Below are 23,588 nucleotides of genomic sequence, written 5' to 3'. Positions count from 1 at the left end.
CATCACATCAAAAGTTCTGTTCTCTATAAAAACACAAACCACAGTGTCATTCTCCCACCTTTCTAGACTCTTAAGGTTAATGTCGGAATGGCTGAGAAAATAATCAGCATCAGGGATTTAACCAACAATAGACCAGATACTTTCTGAATTCTCACTGTCTTTCATAAAGCAGGAGATAATCACAGACAGACTGTGTTTGCTAAGTGATAACCACGAGGTCTGAGCACTGTAACAAGGAGCCACACATGGCTGCACCACCACTCTGAACTGAGGTTTGATGACTGTGTAATGATGATCTCGGTGGTATAGTTGTGTAATGGATGTTTCCTGGAAGCCTGAGAAAGGTGGCCTGCCTACGCTCTAGAGTGAGTTCAAGAGCAGTCTAGAGAACTTTGTGAGACCCTGCCTCAGATGAAAAGTAAAATGTGGTCTGGGCGATGGCTCACTGACTGAAGTGTTTGCTGTACACACGTGAGGACTGGAGTTCAGATCTCCGAAATCTGTGCGAATTCTGAGTGATCTTGTCAGCCCATCTGCAATTTCAGTCTTGAAAGGAAAGGCCAGGGACCCCCAGAGTAACCTGGCTAGCTAGACAAACTGCATTGGTAAATTCTGGGTTTTACTGAGTCCCTGTCTCTCTGAATAAGGTAGAAGAGACATTTAAGATGATTTTTGATCTCAACTTTGGGTCATGGATATACACATACATGTTCAAGAGAACCTACATGCATGTACACACACATGCAATATGCGTACATACATAAACCACACACACACACACATACTTGAAAATGGGAAAATGCTTTGAAATGGAAATGTCTGGGGCTGGAATTGTAGCTCAGAGTGGCTGCCTAGCATGAGAAGAAACGGGGTTTATTTCCAGTGCTTAGGTGAAAAGGGTATAAATTACCAGATTTGGGGAGTAGGAAAGACTTTGGGTTATGTTGGGTTAGATGCATTATTTGAGTTAATCTCACCAGTTTTTAGGTGTCAGAATGTTAGAACAGTCGTCACTATGGATGTGGCCCCCATTTGGACACAGGAACCCCAGCCAGTGTTTCCTGCGCTGTGTCATGCAGACTCACAGCCCAAGACTGAAGTATATTATCTTACTTAACAATAGCAGCCAGGCCTGCAGCCTGAAGCACTCTTTACATTTTATGGAGGAGGAAAGGGAAGCTCAGTCATGAATTAACTTGCCTTGGGCAAACAGCTGGAATAGACCCTGGCTTCGATTTCCCCCCCATCGGGTCCCGTGAACAAACGTGGTACATGACAAGCTTAACAGGGGACTTCGGAGCAGTTACTAAAGACGCCTTGCAAGCATCTAAAACAGAAGGTGGCGTTTTTCCTGTGTGCTTTGTCACAGAGCCACAAGCAGAAGACGTGGTTCCCCTGCACTGTTTATCATTGCTTCTTAATGAAGCAGAGGCTAGGAGGCCAAAACCCAGGTGAGGATCTGGTGGCTGGGACGGTGTGTCTCCATTGGTGTGTCTCCATCTGCCCTTGAGATACTAATGGTGGTTTGAATGAGAATGACTGAAATGGGATAATGTATTTGAATGTTTAGTCACCAAGGAATATAACTGTTTGAAAAGATTCCTCTGCTCAGTACAAAGCCGTACTTCTGAGGCTATGCCATAAAAGGCCTGTGGCCCCCTCTTCACTCTTTTTTAAATCCCTCCCGCTCCCTTTCTCCACTCCCCACTTTTCTTCCTGGATGAGATGTATAACTAACATTGGCTTTGAGGTTTCAAAGGCCCAAGCCAGTCCCAGCATTGCCACCGCCCCCCTTATCTGTCGTGGATCACAATGTAGCTCTCAGCTGCTGCTCCACCACTGTGCATGTTGCCATGATCCCCACCATGACGACAATGGACTAACCTTCGGAAACCGTAAGCGAGGCCCCAATTAAAAAGATTCTTTTGGAAGAGTTGCCTTGGTCGTGGTGTCTCTTTACAGTTATTGGACAATGAGAAAGGCTTGGATCCATCTCCATTTGCTGGACTCGTATTGTTAGCACCAGGCACGTTCCTTTAACTAGTCCTCCATTTCCAGGAAGCAAGGGTTCCACAGAGCAGAGCTGGAATGCAGCGGGGTCTCTGGAAACGTTAGCTAGACAAATAGCCGATTCCCTTTCCCTCTATACAGCATGCTCAAACCCATATGGCCAAAAGACTTTTCACCAACCTTTGGTCTGCTTGTCATTACCGCACCAGAGTTTCCGTCTAGATGGCCCTGCAAGCTCACCACAAAGAAAGCTCTTCCCAACTTTTCCTATAGTTCCTCATAACCTCTGGTCCTATCTGTCGGTCTGTCATGATGGCTCTGCTCTATTTCTAGTCACTAAAGCCAGATGGCAGGGAGACATTGTGGCTCCCGTTTGGCCTTCCCTATCCTCAGTCACTAAATCTCACAGATTTTACTTTGCCTGTTCTGTTCTTGCGATTTCCCCTCCCAGGGTATTAGTCTGTTATAATGTGGCAAGCTCATGCTTTACATTGAAACTGTTTCATTTAATTCTTGTGAGAACTCGGTGAAGTCAGTGTTGTCCCCTTTATTCTTGCAAATAAAGAAACAAATGGAAAGATGCAATTCCTATGAATCAGAGCTGGACCCAGCATTGAATTCGAGTCGAGTTAAATCCTGTCTTTTCTGAGAGGTTGACCAGAGCTCTTTCCTCAGCATCTTGTCTGCCTAACTTTGAGCTCCCTGGTATCGAATGCTGCCTTCCAGGCGATCACTGCATTCCGGACCCCTCGTGCTGCCCTTAGAGCCCACACTCTCCCGTCTTGATTTATGGAGTCTGTCTCCTTTCTCGATTGGAAATCTCACTGAGCCATCTGCCAGTCGCTTCTGGGACTGTGATGTCCGACATATCACCCAGCTTTCTCTCTAAAATAGGCATATAATTTTATTAAGTTAAAAATGACTTTGGAGTTAGTAACTCCAACACATTTAGCAGGATTAGAAGTTATAGGAGGAAAAAAAACCAGTAATTTGAGGAAGACTTGATAGAAATTTGCCTTGGCCTTTGTTAAAATGAACACAGAGACCGATCTGCCTGTTCATACCCATATCTCACCCTATGAGATAAGAAAGAACACTATATTAACCTTAATGTAGGTCAACCCAGCTCACCTGTTAGCTGCTGGCTCCCTTTCCACTCTTCAGTATTTTGGTTTGGATCACACATTAGAAATATTCTTTAAGCACAGGCTTTGCTGTCACAGATTTGTTTTGAATCCCCCTCTTAGTATGATTGTATCATGTGGAAGTTCCTTCTCTGAGCTGCCATGGCCTCACAATAAAATATAGCTAGGGATGGCCTATGGTGGTCTCTCAAGATGAGTATGGTGTAGATGTCCACCAGTCAAAAGGGACACGGACCATCATATGAGGACTCAGAGGTTCCTGGCATCTGACGTTCGTCATTGGGTTTCTGTTTGAGGCTGAGGGTTCTTAGGAGAGTAGTAGAAGATACTCCAGAGGCCTCTGGGGCGGCAGTGTGCAGAAAAATCTTAGGATTGTTGGCTATCTTAGTACCTTTGTAGGAGCCCTACTTTTGGCAGTCATACATACCAGTACTGAATTCTTCCAGTGTGTTTATTATCTTGACGAAATGCTTTCGTGGAGCTCAATGGACTCGCGATAAAGAAGGGTTAGGGATAGCCTAGGGTTATACCTAGTGATTGGTATAACCCAGGAAGGGTTTACTGTAACGCGTCCTTGGCTTGTCACAGGAAGCTTGTATCGTGCTGGACCCATTGCATAGGAAACAGCAAACACAGCAGTGCAATCCTGTAATCAGGACGTAAGACTGGAGTAGTCTGGCTGTTTCCCTGAAAGAGACGTGACACTCCATTTGTATATGGCATTTTCTAGCACTGCCCGCATATGGCTCCGAGTAGGGAGAACCTCTTCGTCCAGAGAAAACACTTCTCTGAAGAGCGAGGTGTGACTACAAGTCTCTGCTTGGGAGTGACTTATGATGTAGTCCCCAAACGAGATGGACCCACTTTTCTAGAAAATCTGGTTTTAGAGTAATTTTGTAAGAGCCCCCGAGATAACAATCATAAAGAGACCTGTGGTTGTACAGTCACGGTTCAAAGACTGGAGAAACAGAAGACCTTGTAATTATGTGGAGTGCTATACAAACTCCCTCCCTCCACGTGCAGATTTAAGTGTGCACATAATTTCCAGGCGAGGTGGACAGAAAATCCAGACCGGCGGGGTGGTGTTAGACTGTGAAAGAGATATTGTGTATGCTGCATTCACAAGTTCTCAGTTTATACCTTTTCTGTAAAGGGGTCTGTTAGGAGTCACATGACTCTGCATGCCTTTCTCTTTCCTCCTCCTCTTTCAGTTATAAGGTCCCACACATCCCAGACTAAATGAAGTTCAGCTTCCTAAGTAGCCAATGTTAGCACTGAACCGACCTTCCTGCCTCTACCTCCCAAGCGCTGGGCACACAGGTGTGAACCACCACGCCTGATTATGGCTGTGCTTGAAACTGAGCCCAGAGTCTCAGTCATGTAGGTGAACACCCTTTCAGCTGAGCCACATCCCAGCCAAGGCTTTCCTTTGACCTACCTCGGCAGCCTTTCTCGCCGTCATTTCCCTTTGACCTTCATCCTGGCATCCTGGACACCTCCCAGCAGCCCAGGGACAGCCCCGCCTGTTTCCTCAGTCTGAGGAGCTCTCCTGTGCAGCTTTGTTCTCTCTGTCCCCAAGGTCCTTAGAGTAGTGCCAGGATGTACAGATATTCTGGCAATGTTTGCTGAGCAAACAGCTGAATCCTCTTTGCTCGTCACCAATGGACTCTAGAACACATTCCTGCCGCCTGAGCCGGTTCTCACCATTCCCAGTTATCTGCCTGCGCCTGGATTCCCGGCATTCCTGGTCCCTCAGCATCACCTAGTACCTCCCTTCTCTTTCCTCTCATCTGCTAGGCTGTGTGCTTTCCCCGCCATTTTCTACCTTTCTCAGTTACTTCAGGAATCAGAATTCTTCACTTGCATAAATCTACAAACACTTTGGATTCTTTTCCTCTGCCCATGAATGAAGCTCATGCTTCTCCAAGGTTCTATTCAAGGTTTACTTCTCTCTGTGAGTCAGCTAGTCCAGTGATTTTGAAGATAAGATGGGTTCGGTAATTTCCAAGCCCACCTGGCCAGTCTCAACCTGATTCGCTCTCTCTCTCTCTGTACCAACTCAGGGAATTCTGGAGATGTGGTTTCTTTGTGGCCCTTTTCAGCTTCCTGAGCTCTTGTTCACTCTTTGTCAAACTCTCTACTGGTCACCTGCAGTTCTAGGCTTTGTCCGTCCCATCCTAGGGCAAGATCTTGTCCCCCAGAGTCACCACTGCCACCCGCGACCTGCAGACTCTATGAAAACCGTTTTGGGGATGTTCATATGGTGTCCCAGCTAAACAACGGCTCTCTGGGCTCCCAGTCTTTGCTTCTTGTGGTACTGTACCACTGTGGGCTCTAGCTGTCAGCCTCCTGTTGTTAATAACAGCGGAGAGTTACCTAAGTGAAGGGCGAGAAGTGGGCATAGTAAAATATTAGAGCTGGCCTTGGGAGTGTGTAATAGAGGCAATTTTATGAGGTATGACAACTTTCTGGAGTTAACATCTGGCATGTCCTGAAACTGCAAGACCAGCGAGGGTTGGCACGTGGGCCTATTGCCAGGAGACCACTCAGGGTGCCGTCTCCCCTTCTACCCAGGTTCCTCCATCACTTGTGTCTCTACCTGTGAAAGCAGGGTCAAGACAGTCCCTTCTGGCCTTTAGGTCCTGTGGTAACGATTGTACAAATCTGCCCCACTCTCTTCAACCATTCTTAGCACTCCCAAGGCCACGGGATGAGATCATTTATCTGGGGAAGAGCAGAAAGCAGAGATCAAGTTTGGCAGCCCGCTTTTGTAATGCAACCAGAGACAGCACTCGGAAGTGGGCCAATAGCACATGAACGCTTGAATGGAAAGCTTCCTCTGCTTAGCAGAATCCCAGAGGCAAGCCCAGTGAGGATGTCTAAGGGATTCAGCATTGGCCAGCATCTGCGGCATCCCCTTCATACACTCAGCACCCAGGGCTGGACTGAAGGCATTGGCTAGACCTAACTGTGGACCACAATGACCTGAGCAGACCCAATATCCATCCCTTTAGTTTAGGGACTGTATTTCTTGGCCTCTCCTAATCACACATTACATTTCCCTGGTCCCATCTGGCTACATTTCTGGAGCTCAGAAACTAGATGTAATACAACCCCTGGTACCAATTGTACACGAGGGTTATTTAAGTCACCAAGTGTCATAGTATCCAGGTCGTATTATCTTCTCACACGCTGGTGTGAATCTCCAGGCAGCCCTGGATGTAAGTAATAGGCTGGCTGGTGATAGCCTGTAACCTCTGCTGAACTCCTGTGTTCCTTGGCATGCCCGTTATTCACAGCCGTCATTGTAATGTGTTGAGGGAGCTGTGGGCCACTTCCCAGCCTCCCAGCTCCCAGCCACCGGCTAGCTTTACACCCAAAATAACAACACACAAACTGTGTTCATTTAAACACTGCCTGGCCCATTTCTATTAATGTGTGTAGCACCGAGGTGAGCTTACCGGGAAGATTCTAGCCTACTTCCATCCTGGGTCGGAGCTTCATCGCATCTGCCCCAGAGAGCAGAGCTAAGGCGTATGAGCTCACTTCCTCTTCCTCCCAGTATTCTATTCTGTTTACTCCACCCACCTAAAGGCTGGCCAATCAAATGGGCCAAGGCAGTTTCTTTATTAGCCAATGACCTTCCTCCATCATTTCCCCTTTTTCTGTTTAAACAAAAAGGAAAGGCATTCACTTTAACATAGCAAAATTACATATAACAAAACAGTTATCAAGCAAGAATTACAGTTACAATATTTATATCTACTTTATCTTTTATCGTAACTAAGGAAAACTATAACTATAACTATCTATCTATTCTTCAACTCCACCAAAAACTCCAAAAGGATATAATACTACCTAAGTAAACAAGAAATAAGCAACTTCTAAAACTCTAGAAATGACAGAGACATCTCGCTGCCTGGACAGTCACCCAAAGTTCCTCTGTACCATTGGGGCATCCATCTTCGGCCTACAGGCCCATAGTATCCAGAGACATTTCCATGAAGCAGGAAATTTCAAAGGCAGTTCAGTCACTATCTGCTGTGTCCTGCAGAATGTCTCGCAGACTCTTTCATGAATCAGAAACCCCAAAAGACCATCTCACCTTTAGACAAGTTCAGCAGTCCTCTTTCTGCGGTTTCTTTGTGTCCAGTTCATGCAACAGTCCAGGCAAGAGCAGTTTATTGCCCAAATGACTATCAAACTCCATAAGGTGCCTCTTTGATGCCCATATTCTTCTTGAGTAGATTGGTGCTGGCAGGAGCAGAGTGTCTCATTGTCATGAAAACCCCTAGGTTATTAAAACACTTAAAATGCCATATTTTATAATCTTTGAAAGATATGAAGAATACCTATCAAAAATATATCTATGTACATCTAGAAAATCTAACTAACATGACTACAAGCTTGATGATTATTGATAATTATCCATTAACAACCTATATACATTACATTTTTACATGAACTACACAATCACAATACCTTAATCAAGAGCAGAAATACATATACGTATAACAAAATTGACTTTAAAATCCATACTAATGCAAATTATTCATATCTATATCATATCCCCCTTTAAATGTAAAAGAACATTTATAAACAATATTTGGGAACATGGGTGCAGTTTTTTCTCTCCAAACTGCTTCCTGCTGTATAGGGGCGCTGTTAATTAGGTCATTTATGGTGTAACCTGTCTGTTAGGTTCATCCTAGTTGGCAGTTGAGCGAAGTAATTTTTTGAAGGTGTTCACTGCAACCTTTCAGGAGGGTGTGGTCTATCATACCATATTGGGATAGAAACAATCCAAAGAGTCTCATCCTCTGTGAAAACAAAAGAAGAAACTCCTTTCCAAAGCATCATGTCCTTAGATCCAAATTTTAAAGTCAAGGTATTTCCAAAATATGTGTCTTAGATTAGTTCAGCAGCATTTATAAACAAATATCTTTTAGCAGCTGTTGCTCCTTCCTCGGCAATCAAACAATTCAAACAGAGCATAATAGCGTACATTATCAAGATTCTCATTGTATTTTCCATCTTTGTGCGGCTTTATTTTAACCTCTATTTTGTTTATTTTTACTTTTATTTTATATTCTCTGTATATCTTTGTCCTGAAATAACTCTGTAGACCAGGCTGTCCTTGAACTCTCAGAGATCCCTCTGTCCCTGTCTCCCAAGCATTGGGATTAAAGGTGTGTACTACCACACCTTGAAGTCACAGAGATCAATCTCCCTCTACCTCCCAAGTGTTGGGATTAAAGGTGTGTACTACCACACCCAACTACTCTCTTTCTTCCTCTTTTTTGTTTTTTACTTTAAGAACTTTAACTTTTAGCCTGCATATATTTTTAATACACTGTAAATCATTTAAAGGTCTTTTTGTTATTGTTTTTGAATCTCTCTTTACTGTATCTCTGTCTTTTTTTCTGATCATATGAGCCTTTAAATTACTGAGCAATATGGGTAGGATTAAAGCCGTGGCTTTGCCGGCTAGATCCAGCCCATTCCTTAGCTTTCAGCCTCATGGTGGAGATACCGGCTGTAGCCATGTTTGTTGCCATAAGTCTATGGCATTTCAAGGTCCCTGCCAGCAAGCAAGCTTCAGCAGCTTGTGCTTGCAAACCACACAAACCGCCTGCATGAAAGAGTAAAAGTTTGCCCTGGCAGGACAGACCAGAAAGCCAGCATTTTAAAACAGCACAACTTTTTTCCTGCTACGGCTGAAAACCGAAAAGCATGCCTTCAGCTTTTCACCAACACTGTTTTAGGTGTTTCATCGCAGGACCTCTTAAAAAAGCTGAGGGTTTTGCAGCTAAAGCTGAGTCAGGAAGCCTCTCTTAGATGAGAGCACTTGCTTGCCTCTAGCAGGCAGAGCAGACCCGAGAAATTGCTGCTACCAAGAAAACATGCTTTACTCTATTCTTTCCCAAGCTTTCTCAGGCTTTACGTGGAGTTCAGTGCCCCACGTTGGGCGCCATTCTGTTGAGGGAGCTGCGGGCAACTTCCCAGCCTCCCGGCTCCCGGCCACCAGCTAGCTTTACACCCAAAATAACAACACACAAACTGTGTTCATTTAAACACTGCCTGGCCCATTTCTATTAATGTGTGTAGCACCGAGGTGAGCTTACCGGGAAGATTCTAGCCTACTTCCATCCTGGGTCGGAGCTTCATCGCATCTGCCCCAGAGAGCAGAGCTAAGGCGTATGAGCTCACTTCCTCTTCCTCCCAGCATTCTATTCTGTTTACTCCACCCACCTAAAGGCTGGCCAATCAAATGGGCCAAGGCAGCTTCTTTATTAGCCAATGACCTTCCTCCATCAGTAATGGATGTTGGTGTTCCCATTTTACAGATGAGGAAATCGAGTCTTAAAGATATGAATGTTCCTAAATCACATAGCTCGTATGTAGCAAGGCTAATGTTTGAATGAAACCATAACTCGAAAACGCTTTTTTTAAGTGCTGTAACAGTAGTGCAAATGCCAAATGCTTAGCAAACGCTCAGCTCTGGGTAACTCCTGATGCCAGGTCACTCTCTTACCCTAAAGGATAATGAACGCCGTGAATGAGGTCATTCTCTCTCAGCACTGGCAGGTGGAAGCACCAGGCCCATCATATTTGTGAAGAAGCCGTCACAGCCCCTAGCGTCACTGTTTGCTCCTGAGCAGGTTGGAAGTGTTTTACTTTACCATTCCAACCCAAGTCTGGAAAATACTAAAGTGATCAGGACATATAATAACATAATATACAATAAATAGTTTGTTCAACCCAAATTTTGTTTCGTTTGCAGAGAATGGCAAATCTGTCCATTGGAAGCTGGGCGCTGATAAGAAGGTGTGGGTTTGGGTGATGGGCGAACACCATCTAGACAAGCCTTACGACGTGCTCTGCGATGAGATCCTTGCTGAGAGGGCCCGCCTGAGAGCAGCGCAGGACTCGGAGCTCAGGTAGGCGACCTGCGCCCCAGCTGCGCCCGGCTGCATGCTAAAGGGCAGTGTGTATCAGTTCCTTCTCTTCACCACTGTGTCAGAATACCTGACAAAAGCCGCTCAAGGAATTAAGGGTTTCTTTGTCTCAAAGTTAAAAAGGAATAGAGTCCATCGTGGCTGGGGAGGCACAGTGGCAGGGATCTGGTCATATTACACTTGCGGTCAGATGGCAGGGTGAGCAGAAAATGGGGCTGGAGTATAAAACATCAAGACTGGCCCGGATGACGCACTCCCTCCAGTGAGACTCCACCTCGTAAAGATTCTGCAACATTCCCACATAGCCCTATCACCTAGAACCAAGTATCCAGCCTCGCCAGCATATGGGGCTTTTCACATTCAACCGCAACAGGCTGTCTTGATACCTCTTGTTCACAGCATGTGGTAGGAGAACACAGTGACAATCGAGGGTCAGAAGATCACTTTAGGTCTTTCCAGAAAGTTCGCTTGGGCTTTCAGCGATACCCTTCTGGCCTGCAGTGATGCCCAACAACTGCTTCAGCTCTCCCAGACATCCCAGGGCTGATTTGCATGAGCATGCTGGCTGCCCCTGCTCCACCTCTGCTCGGTTAGGTTAGCATCTTCCTGGAGCAGCGGCACAGGATGTACCAAGTGTCAGGAGTGTTTGTGGGAACTGAACCAGCTGTGGGCAGCTGGATGGCAGAGTCTGTGCTATGCCAGGCACCAGGAATGCAGAGGGAGTCAGAAGAATTCATTCAAGCCTAGGAAGGAAACAAGACAAAATGCACAACCAGCTGTTGCAATGCAGAGGGAGGCTTGGCTAAGGTGTAAACAGAATCCCCCCTGTTCCAGGTGGGAGTCCAGCATTCTGCAGCATAGAAGAGGGGAAATCTGAGTTGAGCCTTGAAGAAGAGTTGGGTACCCAGCTATAGAAGGTTAGGAGAGAAATTAGATGTAGTCAGGATTTTGAACAGCTCTATGGGGAATGACGAAAGCTTTTGAGTGCTTGGGGTACACCATATAAACCCCTAGAGATGGGGTGATGCTTTAAAGTACTCTGAGGGCTGGGCATAGGCGTCTGAACCTCTTCTAGGGGCAGTGAGAGTTTCATGGGAAATTGACATGGTCAACTGGAAACACGAGTGGCATGGAACAGAGGCAGGTGATTATCACCTCTGCTGGGTACCCTCCTCTAGTTCTGGGCAGCCCCACACTGAGCTGGTGAGCTGAACAGATGTGAGGAACCAACTTCAGCGCCCAAAGACTAATAGCGTCTCACTCCAATTCTTATGAGGTCAAAAGTATAAATGAGCATATAAAACAGCAATGCAGGGGATAGTCTTTGGATAACCATAAGAAGGCAACATGGACTGGCAGCCTAGCTGAACCAGGAGCTAGGTAGCCCTGGGTTCAAATCCTGACAAAGCAATGATGTGGTCTTCGGTAAATTACAGTATTTCTCTGAACCTTTTATTAAAATACAAGGACAGCCTCAGATGGTGTTATGAAGATTTAGGTAATGTTTCTAAAGTGCTGGTCAAAGACCTACCGAATGACAAGCATTACAACCAGCAAGCTGCTGTTTTCTTCTGGGTTGGATTGTAGACACCTGCTTCAGAAGGTCTGTTCCTGTCGAAGGATGTTTTGATCATTTCCCCTTTGTTTCTCGGCAGGAAAGCTCAGTCTGCAGAAATCACCAATAGCTTGAGAACAAAGTCACAGAACTGTGTTCAGCCAGAACGACAGAAGCTGGAGCCTCAGAATGTCACCAGGAAAGCAGCTGCAGAGACATCAGGGCAAGGACCCAGAACAATACCAACCAAGAGTGAAGACAGAGCCCACGTGAGTCTTACCACTGTGCAGAATCCCACAGTCAGGGAGGCAAAGGCAAGCGGTCACTGACACAGTGAGCATGCTCTGGAGCTCAAATACCCCCAACCTTTAAGGTCCTGCCATTCACCTTATATGGGGCCGGGGTAGAACCTTTTTTTTTAACTTGGACTTCATGAGTATAGTTAAGCATTACCTTTTTCCCAATGGGGCTGGTACTAGGAAGAAACTCTAGTAAAGCTGGACATTTTCATATGTTCTTAATTTCCCCCCACATCTACGGCATGGTTTTGTTTGTTTGGTGTGTTTTGGTTTTTCTGTTGTTGTTGTTGTTGTCCTCAGTAAAAGTCACATAGTAAATCAGGTACAGTTTGTGGGCCAAACAATCCTTGTCATGACTGCACACACATGCGCAAGTATTGTTGTGGTCTAGTAAGACTTTATTCCCTGATACATCAAGGGCAGGACTCAGCCTGTTCCCAAGTTAGATTGCATTCTGAAACAGCATCTTTTTGGCTTCATGAATTCTGCATAGGATGTAGAATTTTATGCTAAGAACTGGTGTGAATTCTTTTATGGACCAGGTGCTTTAGAAAGCTCAAATATAATTTGCTTCTTGGATTATAGTTTGGAAGAACAATAAACTGCATTACAAAGTACAGTATTCTGCCAGACATTTAATTACACTGTGAATTAAGAGAGGATTTGCTACTGTTTGACTTACATTCATGTCCACGTGGGTTGTATGTGACAAGGGCAGCTGCCCGAAGCTCACTTAGAGGCTGGCCCACAGGGATATGGTTATCTCTGTTCTGCCTACTTCTGAGTCTGATAATATTCTAATCATTAATGTGTCTCTAGGGTTATTATGTGGCAAAGGCAGAGCAGGCTGCAGAGTGTCTCCGTTAGCGCTCACAGCACTGTGAGCTAGCTACCGCTTCTCTTTGTCTATTTTATGTACTCTGTGCACATGTGAGCACAGGTGTATGTGCATGTATGTGAAGGCCAGAAGACACTCTTCGGTGTCATTGTGAAGAAAGCCATTTACTGCATTTTAGATAGTCTCCCATTAGCTTGAAACTTACCAGTCAGACTAGACTGGGGGACCAGTGAACAAGACATTCTCACCCTTCTGCTTCTGCTTCTGCTTCTACAGTGCTGGGATTGCAAGCATACATCTCCCAACTTCTCTATGGGTTCTGAGGATTGAACTGAAATTCTCACATTTGCAGAGCAAGCGCTTTACTGACTGAGCCTTCCTGAAATGTCCATCTTTGTTTGTCTTACAAGTGAGAAGTCTGAGGGTAACCTTGGTTACACAGCATACTGAATGTCTTGTTCATGACTAGGTCTTCATAATCCCTAAGTTACTCCTTAATTATCAGTTCTTTTCCAGAGATTTATTTATTTGTTTTTATTTTACGTCTATGGGTATCAGTGTTTATGGATGGTCGTCATGTATATATGTTGCCTAAGAAGGCCAGAAGAGGGCGTTTTATCCCCTGGAGCTAGAGTTACAAACAGTTATGAGCTGACATGAGGGTGCTGAGAGCCAAACTCAGGTCCTCTGGAAGAGCAGCCAGTGCTCCTAAGTGCCAAGTTGACTTTCTGCCGCTCCCCCCCCCCCCCAACGATTGACCTCTACTAGTGACTGTGTCCTTACTGTGCAGACTGTGAAGAAATGCCACAAATACAAGACTTGTAGTCTTTAGTCCAAAGTTCTAAAGTTTGTTTTTTTTTATTTATTTATTAAAGATTTCTGCCTTCTCCCCGCCACCACCTCCCATTTCCCTCCCCCTCCCCCATCAAGTCCCCCTCCCTCATCATCCCTAAGAGTAATCCGGGTTCCCTGAAGAAGTGGAAAACTAAAGTCTGTTTTTGAGACCTCACTGAGGTTTTCCCTCCTCTTCTCATCAAAGTTCTCATACTCAGTGCGCCCTCAACATGCCTTACACTAAACTCCCCCCAAGCCACTCTGTTTCTAAGACCCCTAAAATGAAGAGCAGTAGCAATAGCCAGAGCCCCAAGAAATCCAGGCGTGCATGCTTCTATTTGTACTTGAATTATATTGCCAGAGTAATTACACTTTTCAAAACTAGGATAAAAGGTTAAAACAGACACCAAACATCTACCATGACTAGTCTTGTTCTAATGTGTCATAAGCTCCTCTGGCATGCATGGCATGGTGCCGTCCTGCTCCTCTGTCTGCTGGAGCTTCAAGTGGGAAATTATGGGTGGGGGGAGGGAAAGGGAAGCACCTAGACTGAAGAAATATGGATGTTGATGAAAGTTTTCTTTTTCTCTTTCTGCTTTCCCCATGTTGGGCATGGGGTTCCTGCCGAGTTCTGTTGTAATGTTTGCTGAGGTTCCCTTAGCAATGGGGCGCTCAGAGAGGCTGCGATCTTTCCATTAGAAGGCAGGCTCCTGTATCATATGTAGAATCCACTTAATGGCATGTTTATATTTTGCTTGTAAACCTTGCCCGTGCAAACAACCGAGTCTGTCATGGGTTGGGATGGCAGCAAAGGAAGACTACTAGTATCTAGGAGAGTTTTGGAGATGGGTAAAAGATAGAATTCATACAAATGTACCAAGTTAATCCCTAACACATGCCGGGTTGATTCCTTCTCCTTCTCTTTCCCAATAATAGTTTTAACTCACAGACAACAAGGTTAGTATCCCAAGCCTGATTTAATTACTAATTTCTTTTTTAAAAAAAAACATCAAGATAACAAAGTTGGAGTAAAAATAACCACTGCCATCAGGAACTTTACTGATGGGGAGGTGTGGAGAGGTTTAGCTAATGTTTAATGTTGAATGGTAATAAGTGCTCTGAGGGAAATTACGGGTTTCCACACATCCCCATTACATCAGGGCCTGGGCCAAGGCTTCCTGAATGACCTTTAGGAGACCTTGAGCGTGAGATGGCAAGGAAGGACTCTGGGGACAAAAGTCCAGCCAGCGGCAACATGGAGAAAGATTTGTGGGAATCAGGCAGAGGGGAAAGAAGTGTGAGTGTCTTGTCACACTGGGAGTCGGCAGGGACGGATGGGAAGGGGATGTCAGTGTTCTACCTGTTTTCGGAAATAATTGGAAATCATCAGTGAGTTCTGAACAACTTTGTATTTTGAAGAGAATTCTTCAGTTTTGTATTACCATAAGTGCAGGGACAGGTAGCACAGCCAAGCCTTCCTGTTCTAAGGAGTGGGAAGCCAGCAGCATCAGCAAAGCCTCCTGGAAGAAGAGCTGGGGTTTGGGCACAGTGGTAGATGGGGGAGAAGCTTATCTTATTCAGAAGCACACGCAGTTGCCTTAGAGAGTGTTCTCAGGCTGTCATTTCCTTTCTCATTTATTTCATAACTTCTCCAGACATGTAAACAAGGGAATTACAAGAAGTTGATGGTCAAAGGCATGCGTACAAATTGCAGACCTGCAAAGCCTTGTCTTGCACATCTGTGGGATATCTATCTCTGTCCCCACTCCCATAGTAATTTTGATATGCCTTTAGACATGACAGAATAATTGTCACCAATCCTCAGACCTTTTCCTTGAGATGAGAACTCCTGAGAAAGGAGGCTATAGTAAGGAGAGTCATCTTATATCTTTCTAAAATGAAATCAGTTGCCCAGTGTAGACTTTCAAGTTTTAGCTGCAGTTTATTCTATCTCTGGAATGAAAGGATATTGTCTTTAAAATTCCATTGTCTTACCAGGCCTAAAATCTGTTATGATGAAAAAGTATTTCCAAATACATGTGTATGTATGTATGTATATGTGTGTGTGTGTATGTAATGTTCACAGTATAAGCACGTGTATGTGTGTGTGATGTTCATGGTATATACACATGTGTGTGTAATGTTCACGGTATATGCGTGCATGTGTGTGTGTGCATGTATGTGTGTAATGTTTATGGTATATGCACACGTGTGTGTGTGTAATGTTCACGGTATATGCGTGCATGCGTGTGTGTGTGCATGTGTGTGTGTGTAATGTTTATGGTATATGCACGTGTGTGTCTGTATGTGCCCGTGCGCCGCTGAGGCCAGAGGTGGACCAGGCATGCTGCTCAACCGTTCTCTATCCTATCCTTTGAGACTCAAGCGGGTGGTGTTTGCCCGTGACTGGGTTCTAGCCTTTTGCTGCTCACTCCCTGTGAGCTTTGCATGGATTATTACGGCTGCCCGGTTCTTCTGCATGAGGGTGAGAAATTAAGGGCCTGTGGTCGAGCTTGTTCCTGGGACTGTTTGGGGGAATCCCATAAACTTTGGGGGGCCTCTGGTTTTTTATCTATAAAAATAAGGAAGTAATAGAATATGTGTGTCATGAAAACAGAAGGAGAAAAGGGACAGCAAGAGGGGACAAGGGGGACAGGAGAGAGTAGTAAAGTGGAGAATGAGCGAAAGATATCAGAGATTTTCATGAGATGAAAATGCCTTGGTGACCCTGTTTCTACATATGCGAATTCAAAGACTGAATTCAAATTCCTGTGTTGTTTTTCCCCTGGGCTTGGGTACACATCATATGAGGTGATGCATTTCTCTAGAAGTCCCAGTGAGCAGGAGGGTTGTTTTCAGTAGGAACACTGGAAGGCTGGCCCAGGCCGGCTGCCCGTGTCCTCCCTGACCCCATGCTTCACTGCCTGTACTCTCAGTCTGGTTTCCATGACTTCACTCCTTCCCTGAGCGACTGTTCCACGGTTCAGCACATGCAATGGCGAGCCTCAGAGAGCCTACAGGGGAGACATGAAACAAGATCTCCCTCTTCCAGAGTTTTAGTTCTACTGGGGAGAAAGGGAGCAGCTAGAAGCCAAGGCAGAGGCAGGGGTTGATCAGGTTTCAGGGTATAGGTGGGATAATGGGAGAGAATGGCATGCTGGAAGGGCAGGTGGGTGCGGGAGAGGTTTGGGGAGCAGAATGTCAATGGTGTGAAAGCACAGAACGTGTGGGGGAGCTAGAGATGAGAACAGTCTGACTGGGATCAGGCACGTAGGCTAGGACCCAGGGGGCAGTGATGCCAAGAACTTACATTCTGCAGGTGGAAGCAGGCTTGTCTTGGGGGTTGGTTTCTTTACTGTAAAAACAAATAGCAATACACTTAGTTCACTAAAATAGTTCCGACTGAAACAGGCTGGGAGCCTAGGGTGGTAGGATTCAGGTATGCGGGGCTGACATCATGCCATGTGAGCTGCTGTCTGGTGGTTCTGGAGAAGAGCCTACCCTTGTTAGGACTCTTGACCAAATGGGCCATCTAAACGTCATATTCTATCTCTGCCGACCAGGGCACATGAGCTGATGGTACTGGTTAGGGAACAATTGGCTCCTGGAGGTGGCTTACGGTCCTTCTCTTTCTGGGTGGCCCTTCCAGGGCGATGAAGTCTGTTTTCTACCTAGAATCTCTCTGGTTTCCCATCTGCTGTGTTTCTCTGGCTCCCATTGGAGAAAGATCTCTTTAAAAAAAAAATATTTACTTATTTATTTATTATGTATACAATATTCTGTCTGTGTGTATGTCTGCAGGCCAGAAGAGGGCATCAGACCCCAATACAGATGGTTGTGAGCCACCATGTGGTTGCTGGGAATTGAACTCAGGACCTTTGGAAGGGCAGGCAATGCTCTTAACCTCTGAGCCATCTCTCCAGCCCCTAAGTTCTCTGCTTTTAACAGCTCATGTGTCCTAAGGACCAATCCAGGATAATTTCTCCACTTACATCCATCGTTTGTAATTAAAGTCTATGAAGTTCCTTTTGCCATCTAACCCAGGTGCTGGGAATTGCGGTGTGGCTACCTCTAGAGGTCATTCTTTCTATCATGCCTGTAAGTACCGGGCTTGATAGTATATGCCTTCCACTTACCAATCCAAACTTCTAGGCCAAGATGTGTTCCAGAATTCAGATCATCTCAGATTTTTTTACAAGAAATATGAATACATGACCCCATATTGGGTCACATAATTGAAAGCAGGCGATGCAAAATTTTGCAATAGTGCAAGGGTTGTGAACTTACGATGAACAAAGATTAATTTAAAATCAAATGTCTAATGAATCCAAGGAGCTTCCGGTAGAACTCATATTGGTTGTATATCATGGTTTCAGTGAACTTACCATGTGACCACCGTATCCCCATCTGTGTGTGAGACTACAGTGGGCACTGCTGGGAATATCTTAACTCAGAATCGGCAGCATTGTGTGTTGTGAGTTTCAGCTTTTACTGTACACACAATGATTTTTGTTGTTGTTGTTCTTTTAGAAACATAATAGTTTAACTCTGGGAAACACAGGCTTTCAGTATTTTCCTATAGCCATCCCTTTATATGTACAAATTAGCACAACTCTGGATTCTATTATTAGAATGTTTGATTTTAAAGACTGCAGTTTGAATTGCTGACTTTAGTTTTATATAAAAAATTTTGGCTTGAGATTAGAACAGAATTTTGAGTAATTTCTGAAATGGCCCTAAAAGTACCCCCTGCCTCTTGTACTATGTATTGTACTATGTATTGCACTGGATATTCTCAGTATTTGGTGATTATAAAATAGTGTTTAACCCTGAAAAACAATGAAGATGCTCTCCAACCTGAAGAAGCAAATATACAGCCCATCTTGAACTATTTACGCAAAAAACTCATTAGTGTGCCAGCTTTCTTTCATCTTTAATCATTGGTAAAATTCTGTGTGGATTAAAAAACTGTTTTTCTTGGACAGGGGTGATACAATTAAGGAATCTCAGAAGTGATGCTCTTTCCTACTGTTCAAGGCCTCTGTGGTCCTGAGCAGATCACAGTGAACACTCAGGGTTTGTGGGTCCCTGTCACTGAACTGGAGGTGACAGTCAGCAGTAGGACTTCGCTGTTATCCAACTGGGTTCTGATAGGCCAGTTGGGGACCAGATGCCGTTTCTAGGCAATACAAGTGTGCTGAGGGGTTAGTAGAAAACGGAGTGGATGAGAAATGAGGTACTGTGTCAATCCCCAACCCAGGGAGTTGGGTGGAAAATACTGGACTCTGCGACTGTGTCGAGCTTCTTAAGGACACTCAATAGGGATAGCTATCTGAATAGTCTCCATGTTTCTCCTGTTTCCTGTAAGAATTTGGAACAGGAACAGAACAGGAGAATGACAGACTACATTAATTTTTAAGATAAGACCTTTGTGTTTCTCTGCAATGTGTAGTTTGGGAACTTATTAATATCAGAAAACTGTCTTTGTCCCTAAAAGGAACCTTGGATATGACTATATTTGCTCACTCTTAGAATTTTATCTCTAGAGAATTGTCCCACTAGCTCTGCAGAAATGACCTTGAGAGCCAGCCAGTGATATAGCGAAACAGGGAATTCCAAAACTGGGGTTATATGTCTAAGAGCTACACAGGAGTAGTCCCCTCAACATTCCGTCGTGGAAGGGGTAAGGGCCCGTGAGGCTCCACCCATCCCTGAAGGACTGTAGACAATTACTGGTGGCTGGGGGAAATGGGTGTCATTTTCTTCCTTGGTTGCTCCTGCTCTAGTTCATCTCCCACCCACACTCAAGCAAGTAACCAAATAAATCCGGTGAGTATCCCCTGGCCCCCCAAAACATCTGGGTTCAAAGAAGTACAACAAAGTAAAGAAAAAAAAGAAGACCTCTCCGACCGCAGATTACAAAGCCTTCTGTGTCTTATTTTCTTTATCCAAAAGGAGTTAGAGTTAAGAGCTCTTGTCTCTCAGCAGCATGAGTCTCCACAAGCCACACTACGCACTTTACCTCCACACGGTCTGAGAGCTACCCACCAGGACACGTTATGCCTGTAAAAACATACCGAAAACCTCCCACCTAGCCCTTCCTTCTTCTGTACGGCCCTTGCAAACTAAAGGTAAGCATGCTGTCTATCCCGAAAGCAGCAACTATCCAGACTGGAGTTTGACTGTTTGCTTTTACGAAAGCATGCTTTAGAAGTGAAAGGCTAAGGGCTGGGATGCATTTCAGTATTGCTGTTTGTGTAAGATAAAATAGTGGGTGTGTCACATAAAGACAGAAAAAGAACAAATGTGCTTAATGTGCTTATCTTTCTAATTCAAGAACCAAGAGATGAGCTATAATTGGAGTCTAATGCAGTTACCCAAGTACTTTCGATGTAGCTAACAGAATTTAGGATAGTTTACAGAATATATTATGTATATGACACACTAAATACTAGCACTTTATAAACCATTTAAGCTGTTCTTTTTAAAAGGAGGAAAAAATAAACAAAAAGTTTCTGGCATAAGATACTAATGTAAACTAAATTAAGAAAGAGTAAAGGTGCACCTCCAGCACAGTGGAAGAATACAGTCTTGAGTATTGTGTGAAGTTGTAACATGGCTTTCCACAGCTTTGCTTTGTACTCAGCTCTTGGTGACAATATATGTTGTAGGTGTCATTTGCAGTGATTCACCACCCAACTCACTGGTAGAATTGGGATGAAGAAAGAAGGAATTTTGAGCCAATAGACCAAAGGTCAAGTTGAACACTTGGAGTCGGTCATTAACTCTCTGGGGCTGGGTTTCCTGATCTCTAAGATGGGGTCTACAGTAGCTGTGTGTCGCTGAACTAGTGTGTAAATAAGATATAACTGTACAGGAAAGTGTTTTACAAAGTATCATGCGTGATATGAATAGCCATGGTCTACTCTTAATTGTACTTTCCTCCACCCCACTGATCAAGACTTCTTGAATAAGTTATGTTTTAAAGCCTGGTTATCCCCTCAGCCACAGTTCATTGTTTTATATCTTGACTTAGACAACTTCTTTATCTTTCTTTTAAAACTGCTTCATAGATGTGAATGAAAGAGCAGCTGGTGTGGGAGATCTTTCTGTCTATGTGCTGCTTTTATTGGTTAATGAATAAAGAAACTGGCTTAGCTTGATAGGGTAGAACAGAGCTAGGTGGGGAAGACTAAACTGAATGCTGGGAAAAAGGAGGCGGAGTCAGAGAGAAGCTATTTAGTACAGCCAGAGATGGACGCCAGAACTTTAGGCTGTAAACCACAGCCACGTGGTGATACACAGATTAATAAAAATGGGTGAAAATAATATGTACGAGTTAGCCAATAAGAAGCTAGAGCCAATGGGCTAGAGTTTCTGTATGATTATTTCGGTTCTGGGCAGCCAGGACAAACAAGCAGCCCCCTCCAGCAAACAGCCTTTAAATCTTCACGTCTGAAATGCTTTGCCTTTCCAACCCTGCCTAGTGGATTGTATTTTCTGCTGTGTCCATGTTGCTGTGTAAGTCTGTAGGACGGAAGGTGTGGGAGCAGTGACTGAAGTTCTCCTAACGTAGCCATTCTGTACTCTAATGTACAGATTAAACTAGAAACAAAACATGATATTTAATTTAAAGGTGTGTTCTTACATCAAATGTCATGTTAGAGTAGTTAGCTTGAAAGCCTGTGGGTAGTGCCCCCCCCCCAGGACTGAATAACCCTTTCAAAGAGGCTTCCTAAGACCATTGGAAAGCACAGATATTTACATAATGTTTCATAAAGGTAGCAAAATTGCAGTTATGGAATAGCAACAAAAATATTTTTATGATCAGTGGTCACCATAACATGAAGAACTGAATTAAAGGGCCACAGCATCAGGAAAAACGAGAACCACTGTGTTAGCGTCTGTTGCACGGTTCAGTTAGAGTGTTCTGTAGACTAAAATGATTTGCTAGAAGAACAAGACAAATGGGGAAAATAGTCCTTGGTTCCCACTTTCTTGAAGAGTGTTCTGGCAAGATCTCTTTTTAAGGAGCACGTAGGTATTTTCAGCAATAAAATTGGTATCCCACTTTTCACCTTGTTAGTCTACTAGCCTTGGGAAATCTCTCTCTCTCTCTCTCTCTCTCTCTCTCTCTCTCTCTCTCTCTCTCTCTCTCTGTCTGTCTGTCTGTCTCTCTTTCCCTCTCTCTCTCCTGGTATTTTATAAGCAAAAGGCTAAATCCAAGTGTTCCAAAGCTAAATATTAAAGGCATGTATTAAAGTGATGGGGAAGAGATCTGGCTAGCGATAGTTGTTAAGTCAGTGAGAGTGGGAGGCAGAGCATCGCCGAGACACCCTCAATTCTCGTGGCTGAGCAGAGATTTAACCACCACCATGTCGAGCAAAAGGGTAAAGACCAAGACCACCAAGAAGCGCCCTCAGCGCACAACATCCAATGTGTTTGCCGTGTTTGACCAGTCCCAGATTCAAGAGTTCAAAGAGGCCCTCAACATGATCGACCAGAACCGGGATGGCTTCATCGACAAGGAGGACTTGCATGACATGCTCACTTCAATGGGTAAAAATCCAACTGATGAATATCTAGATGCCATGATGAATGAGGCCCCAGGCCCCATCAATTTCACCATGTTCCTCACCATGTTTGGAGAGAAGTTGAATGGCACAGATCCTGAAGATGTCTCAAAAACGCCTTCACTTGCTTTAATGAGGAAGCAATAGGCACCATCCAGGAGGATTACCTGAGGGAGCTGCTGACAACCATGGGCGATTGCTTCACAGGCGAGGAAGTAGATGGGCTCTACAGGGAGGCCCTTATTGACAAGAAGGGCAATTTCAACTACATCGAGTTCATATGCATCCTCAAGCACAGAGCAAAAGACAGAGATGACTGAAGAACTCCAAATTCCAGCTACATGTTCCCTGTTGCCACTTGGGGTATTTCTGAGGTTTATCTCCTAGAACCCGGTGCATGCCCTAGCTTACTGCTTTTTGCTGTCTTGTTTTGTATTTATATAATCTCAGCCTCTTTGGGCCACATGTATCTTTATAATCAGAATGGAAATGGGACTTGTTGTCGTTGTCCAACCAGAAAGTAAGGTAACAGGACTTACAGGCAGTCTTGACCCTCCTGTGTAATAACTGCAGCCCACACAGAGTCAATATACTTTTTCAGAGACAGTTATCCACTCAATTTTTTCTGAATGATAATTAAACTTTCTTGCTAAAAAACAAACAAACAAACGAAAAAATGGTATCTGGCTAGCAAGATGAGAGACAGCTAACGTCTTCAGCCTGTGACGTCACTGTTTTGATTAATAACAAAGCTGCATTTCATATCTTTTAGTGATTGAAGAAGCATTATGTGAATTCATTGTGTATTTGTTCATTCATCCAATATTTATGAGGCCCTATTAAGTGTGGGTTAATGTTCTATTTTCTGTAGAAGACTAGGGAAGTGCTGGTCCAAGCTGGCATGGTATTTACCCTTATAGAAATTATTATTCTAAATATTCTTCTATTACAGAGTATCAGGATTAAGAAGGATAAGAAATAGGGTAGGTAAAAGTGCAGTCATTTGATTTAAAAAATTAAGATTTCAGTTTTATATTAACTCATTACTTTTATCTTCATTCCCAAAATATAAATTCTAGAAAAGCATTTCATTTATTGGAGTCTTCTGATTTAGTTGAAATGAAGAGGACCTGGCATTTGTCTGATTGTATAACTCTATTTTTAAATAAAGTGAATGTTAAATGAATGGTTTTGCAAATCAACTTTACAAGTGAATATAATTAGGATAATCCTTCTTGTATGACATCTATTCTCCTGAGGGACTGCAGTTTGCAGCCTTATAATAACTATGGCATCAGCAGCATCAATCTATAACCTAGTTGCTTGTGTAGATGAAATTGCTATCTTCCCAGTCTAATAGCATTCAAAATATACT

The 23,588-nt window shown here is 44.1% G+C and overlaps 1 protein-coding gene and 1 pseudogene across 1 annotated transcript in view; both read left to right on the top strand.

Moving 5' to 3' along the window:
* Positions 1-23,588, top strand: part of Sh2d4a (SH2 domain containing 4A) — a 67,803-nt gene that overhangs the window by 7,104 nt on the left and 37,111 nt on the right. Inside the window, exons 3-4 of the mRNA XM_057752482.1 lie at positions 9,940-10,096; positions 11,770-11,938. Of these exons, the coding sequence (XP_057608465.1) occupies positions 9,940-10,096; positions 11,770-11,938 (326 nt within the window). The remainder of the gene's footprint in view (positions 1-9,939; positions 10,097-11,769; positions 11,939-23,588) is intronic.
* LOC130862727 (myosin regulatory light chain RLC-A-like) lies at positions 22,007-22,533 on the top strand (annotated as a pseudogene).

Source organism: Chionomys nivalis, chromosome 20 (assembly GCF_950005125.1).
Source record: "Chionomys nivalis chromosome 20, mChiNiv1.1, whole genome shotgun sequence".
In the NCBI taxonomy this organism is placed as follows: Eukaryota; Metazoa; Chordata; class Mammalia; order Rodentia; family Cricetidae; genus Chionomys; species Chionomys nivalis.
This window is presented reverse-complemented; position numbering and strand designations above follow the sequence as displayed.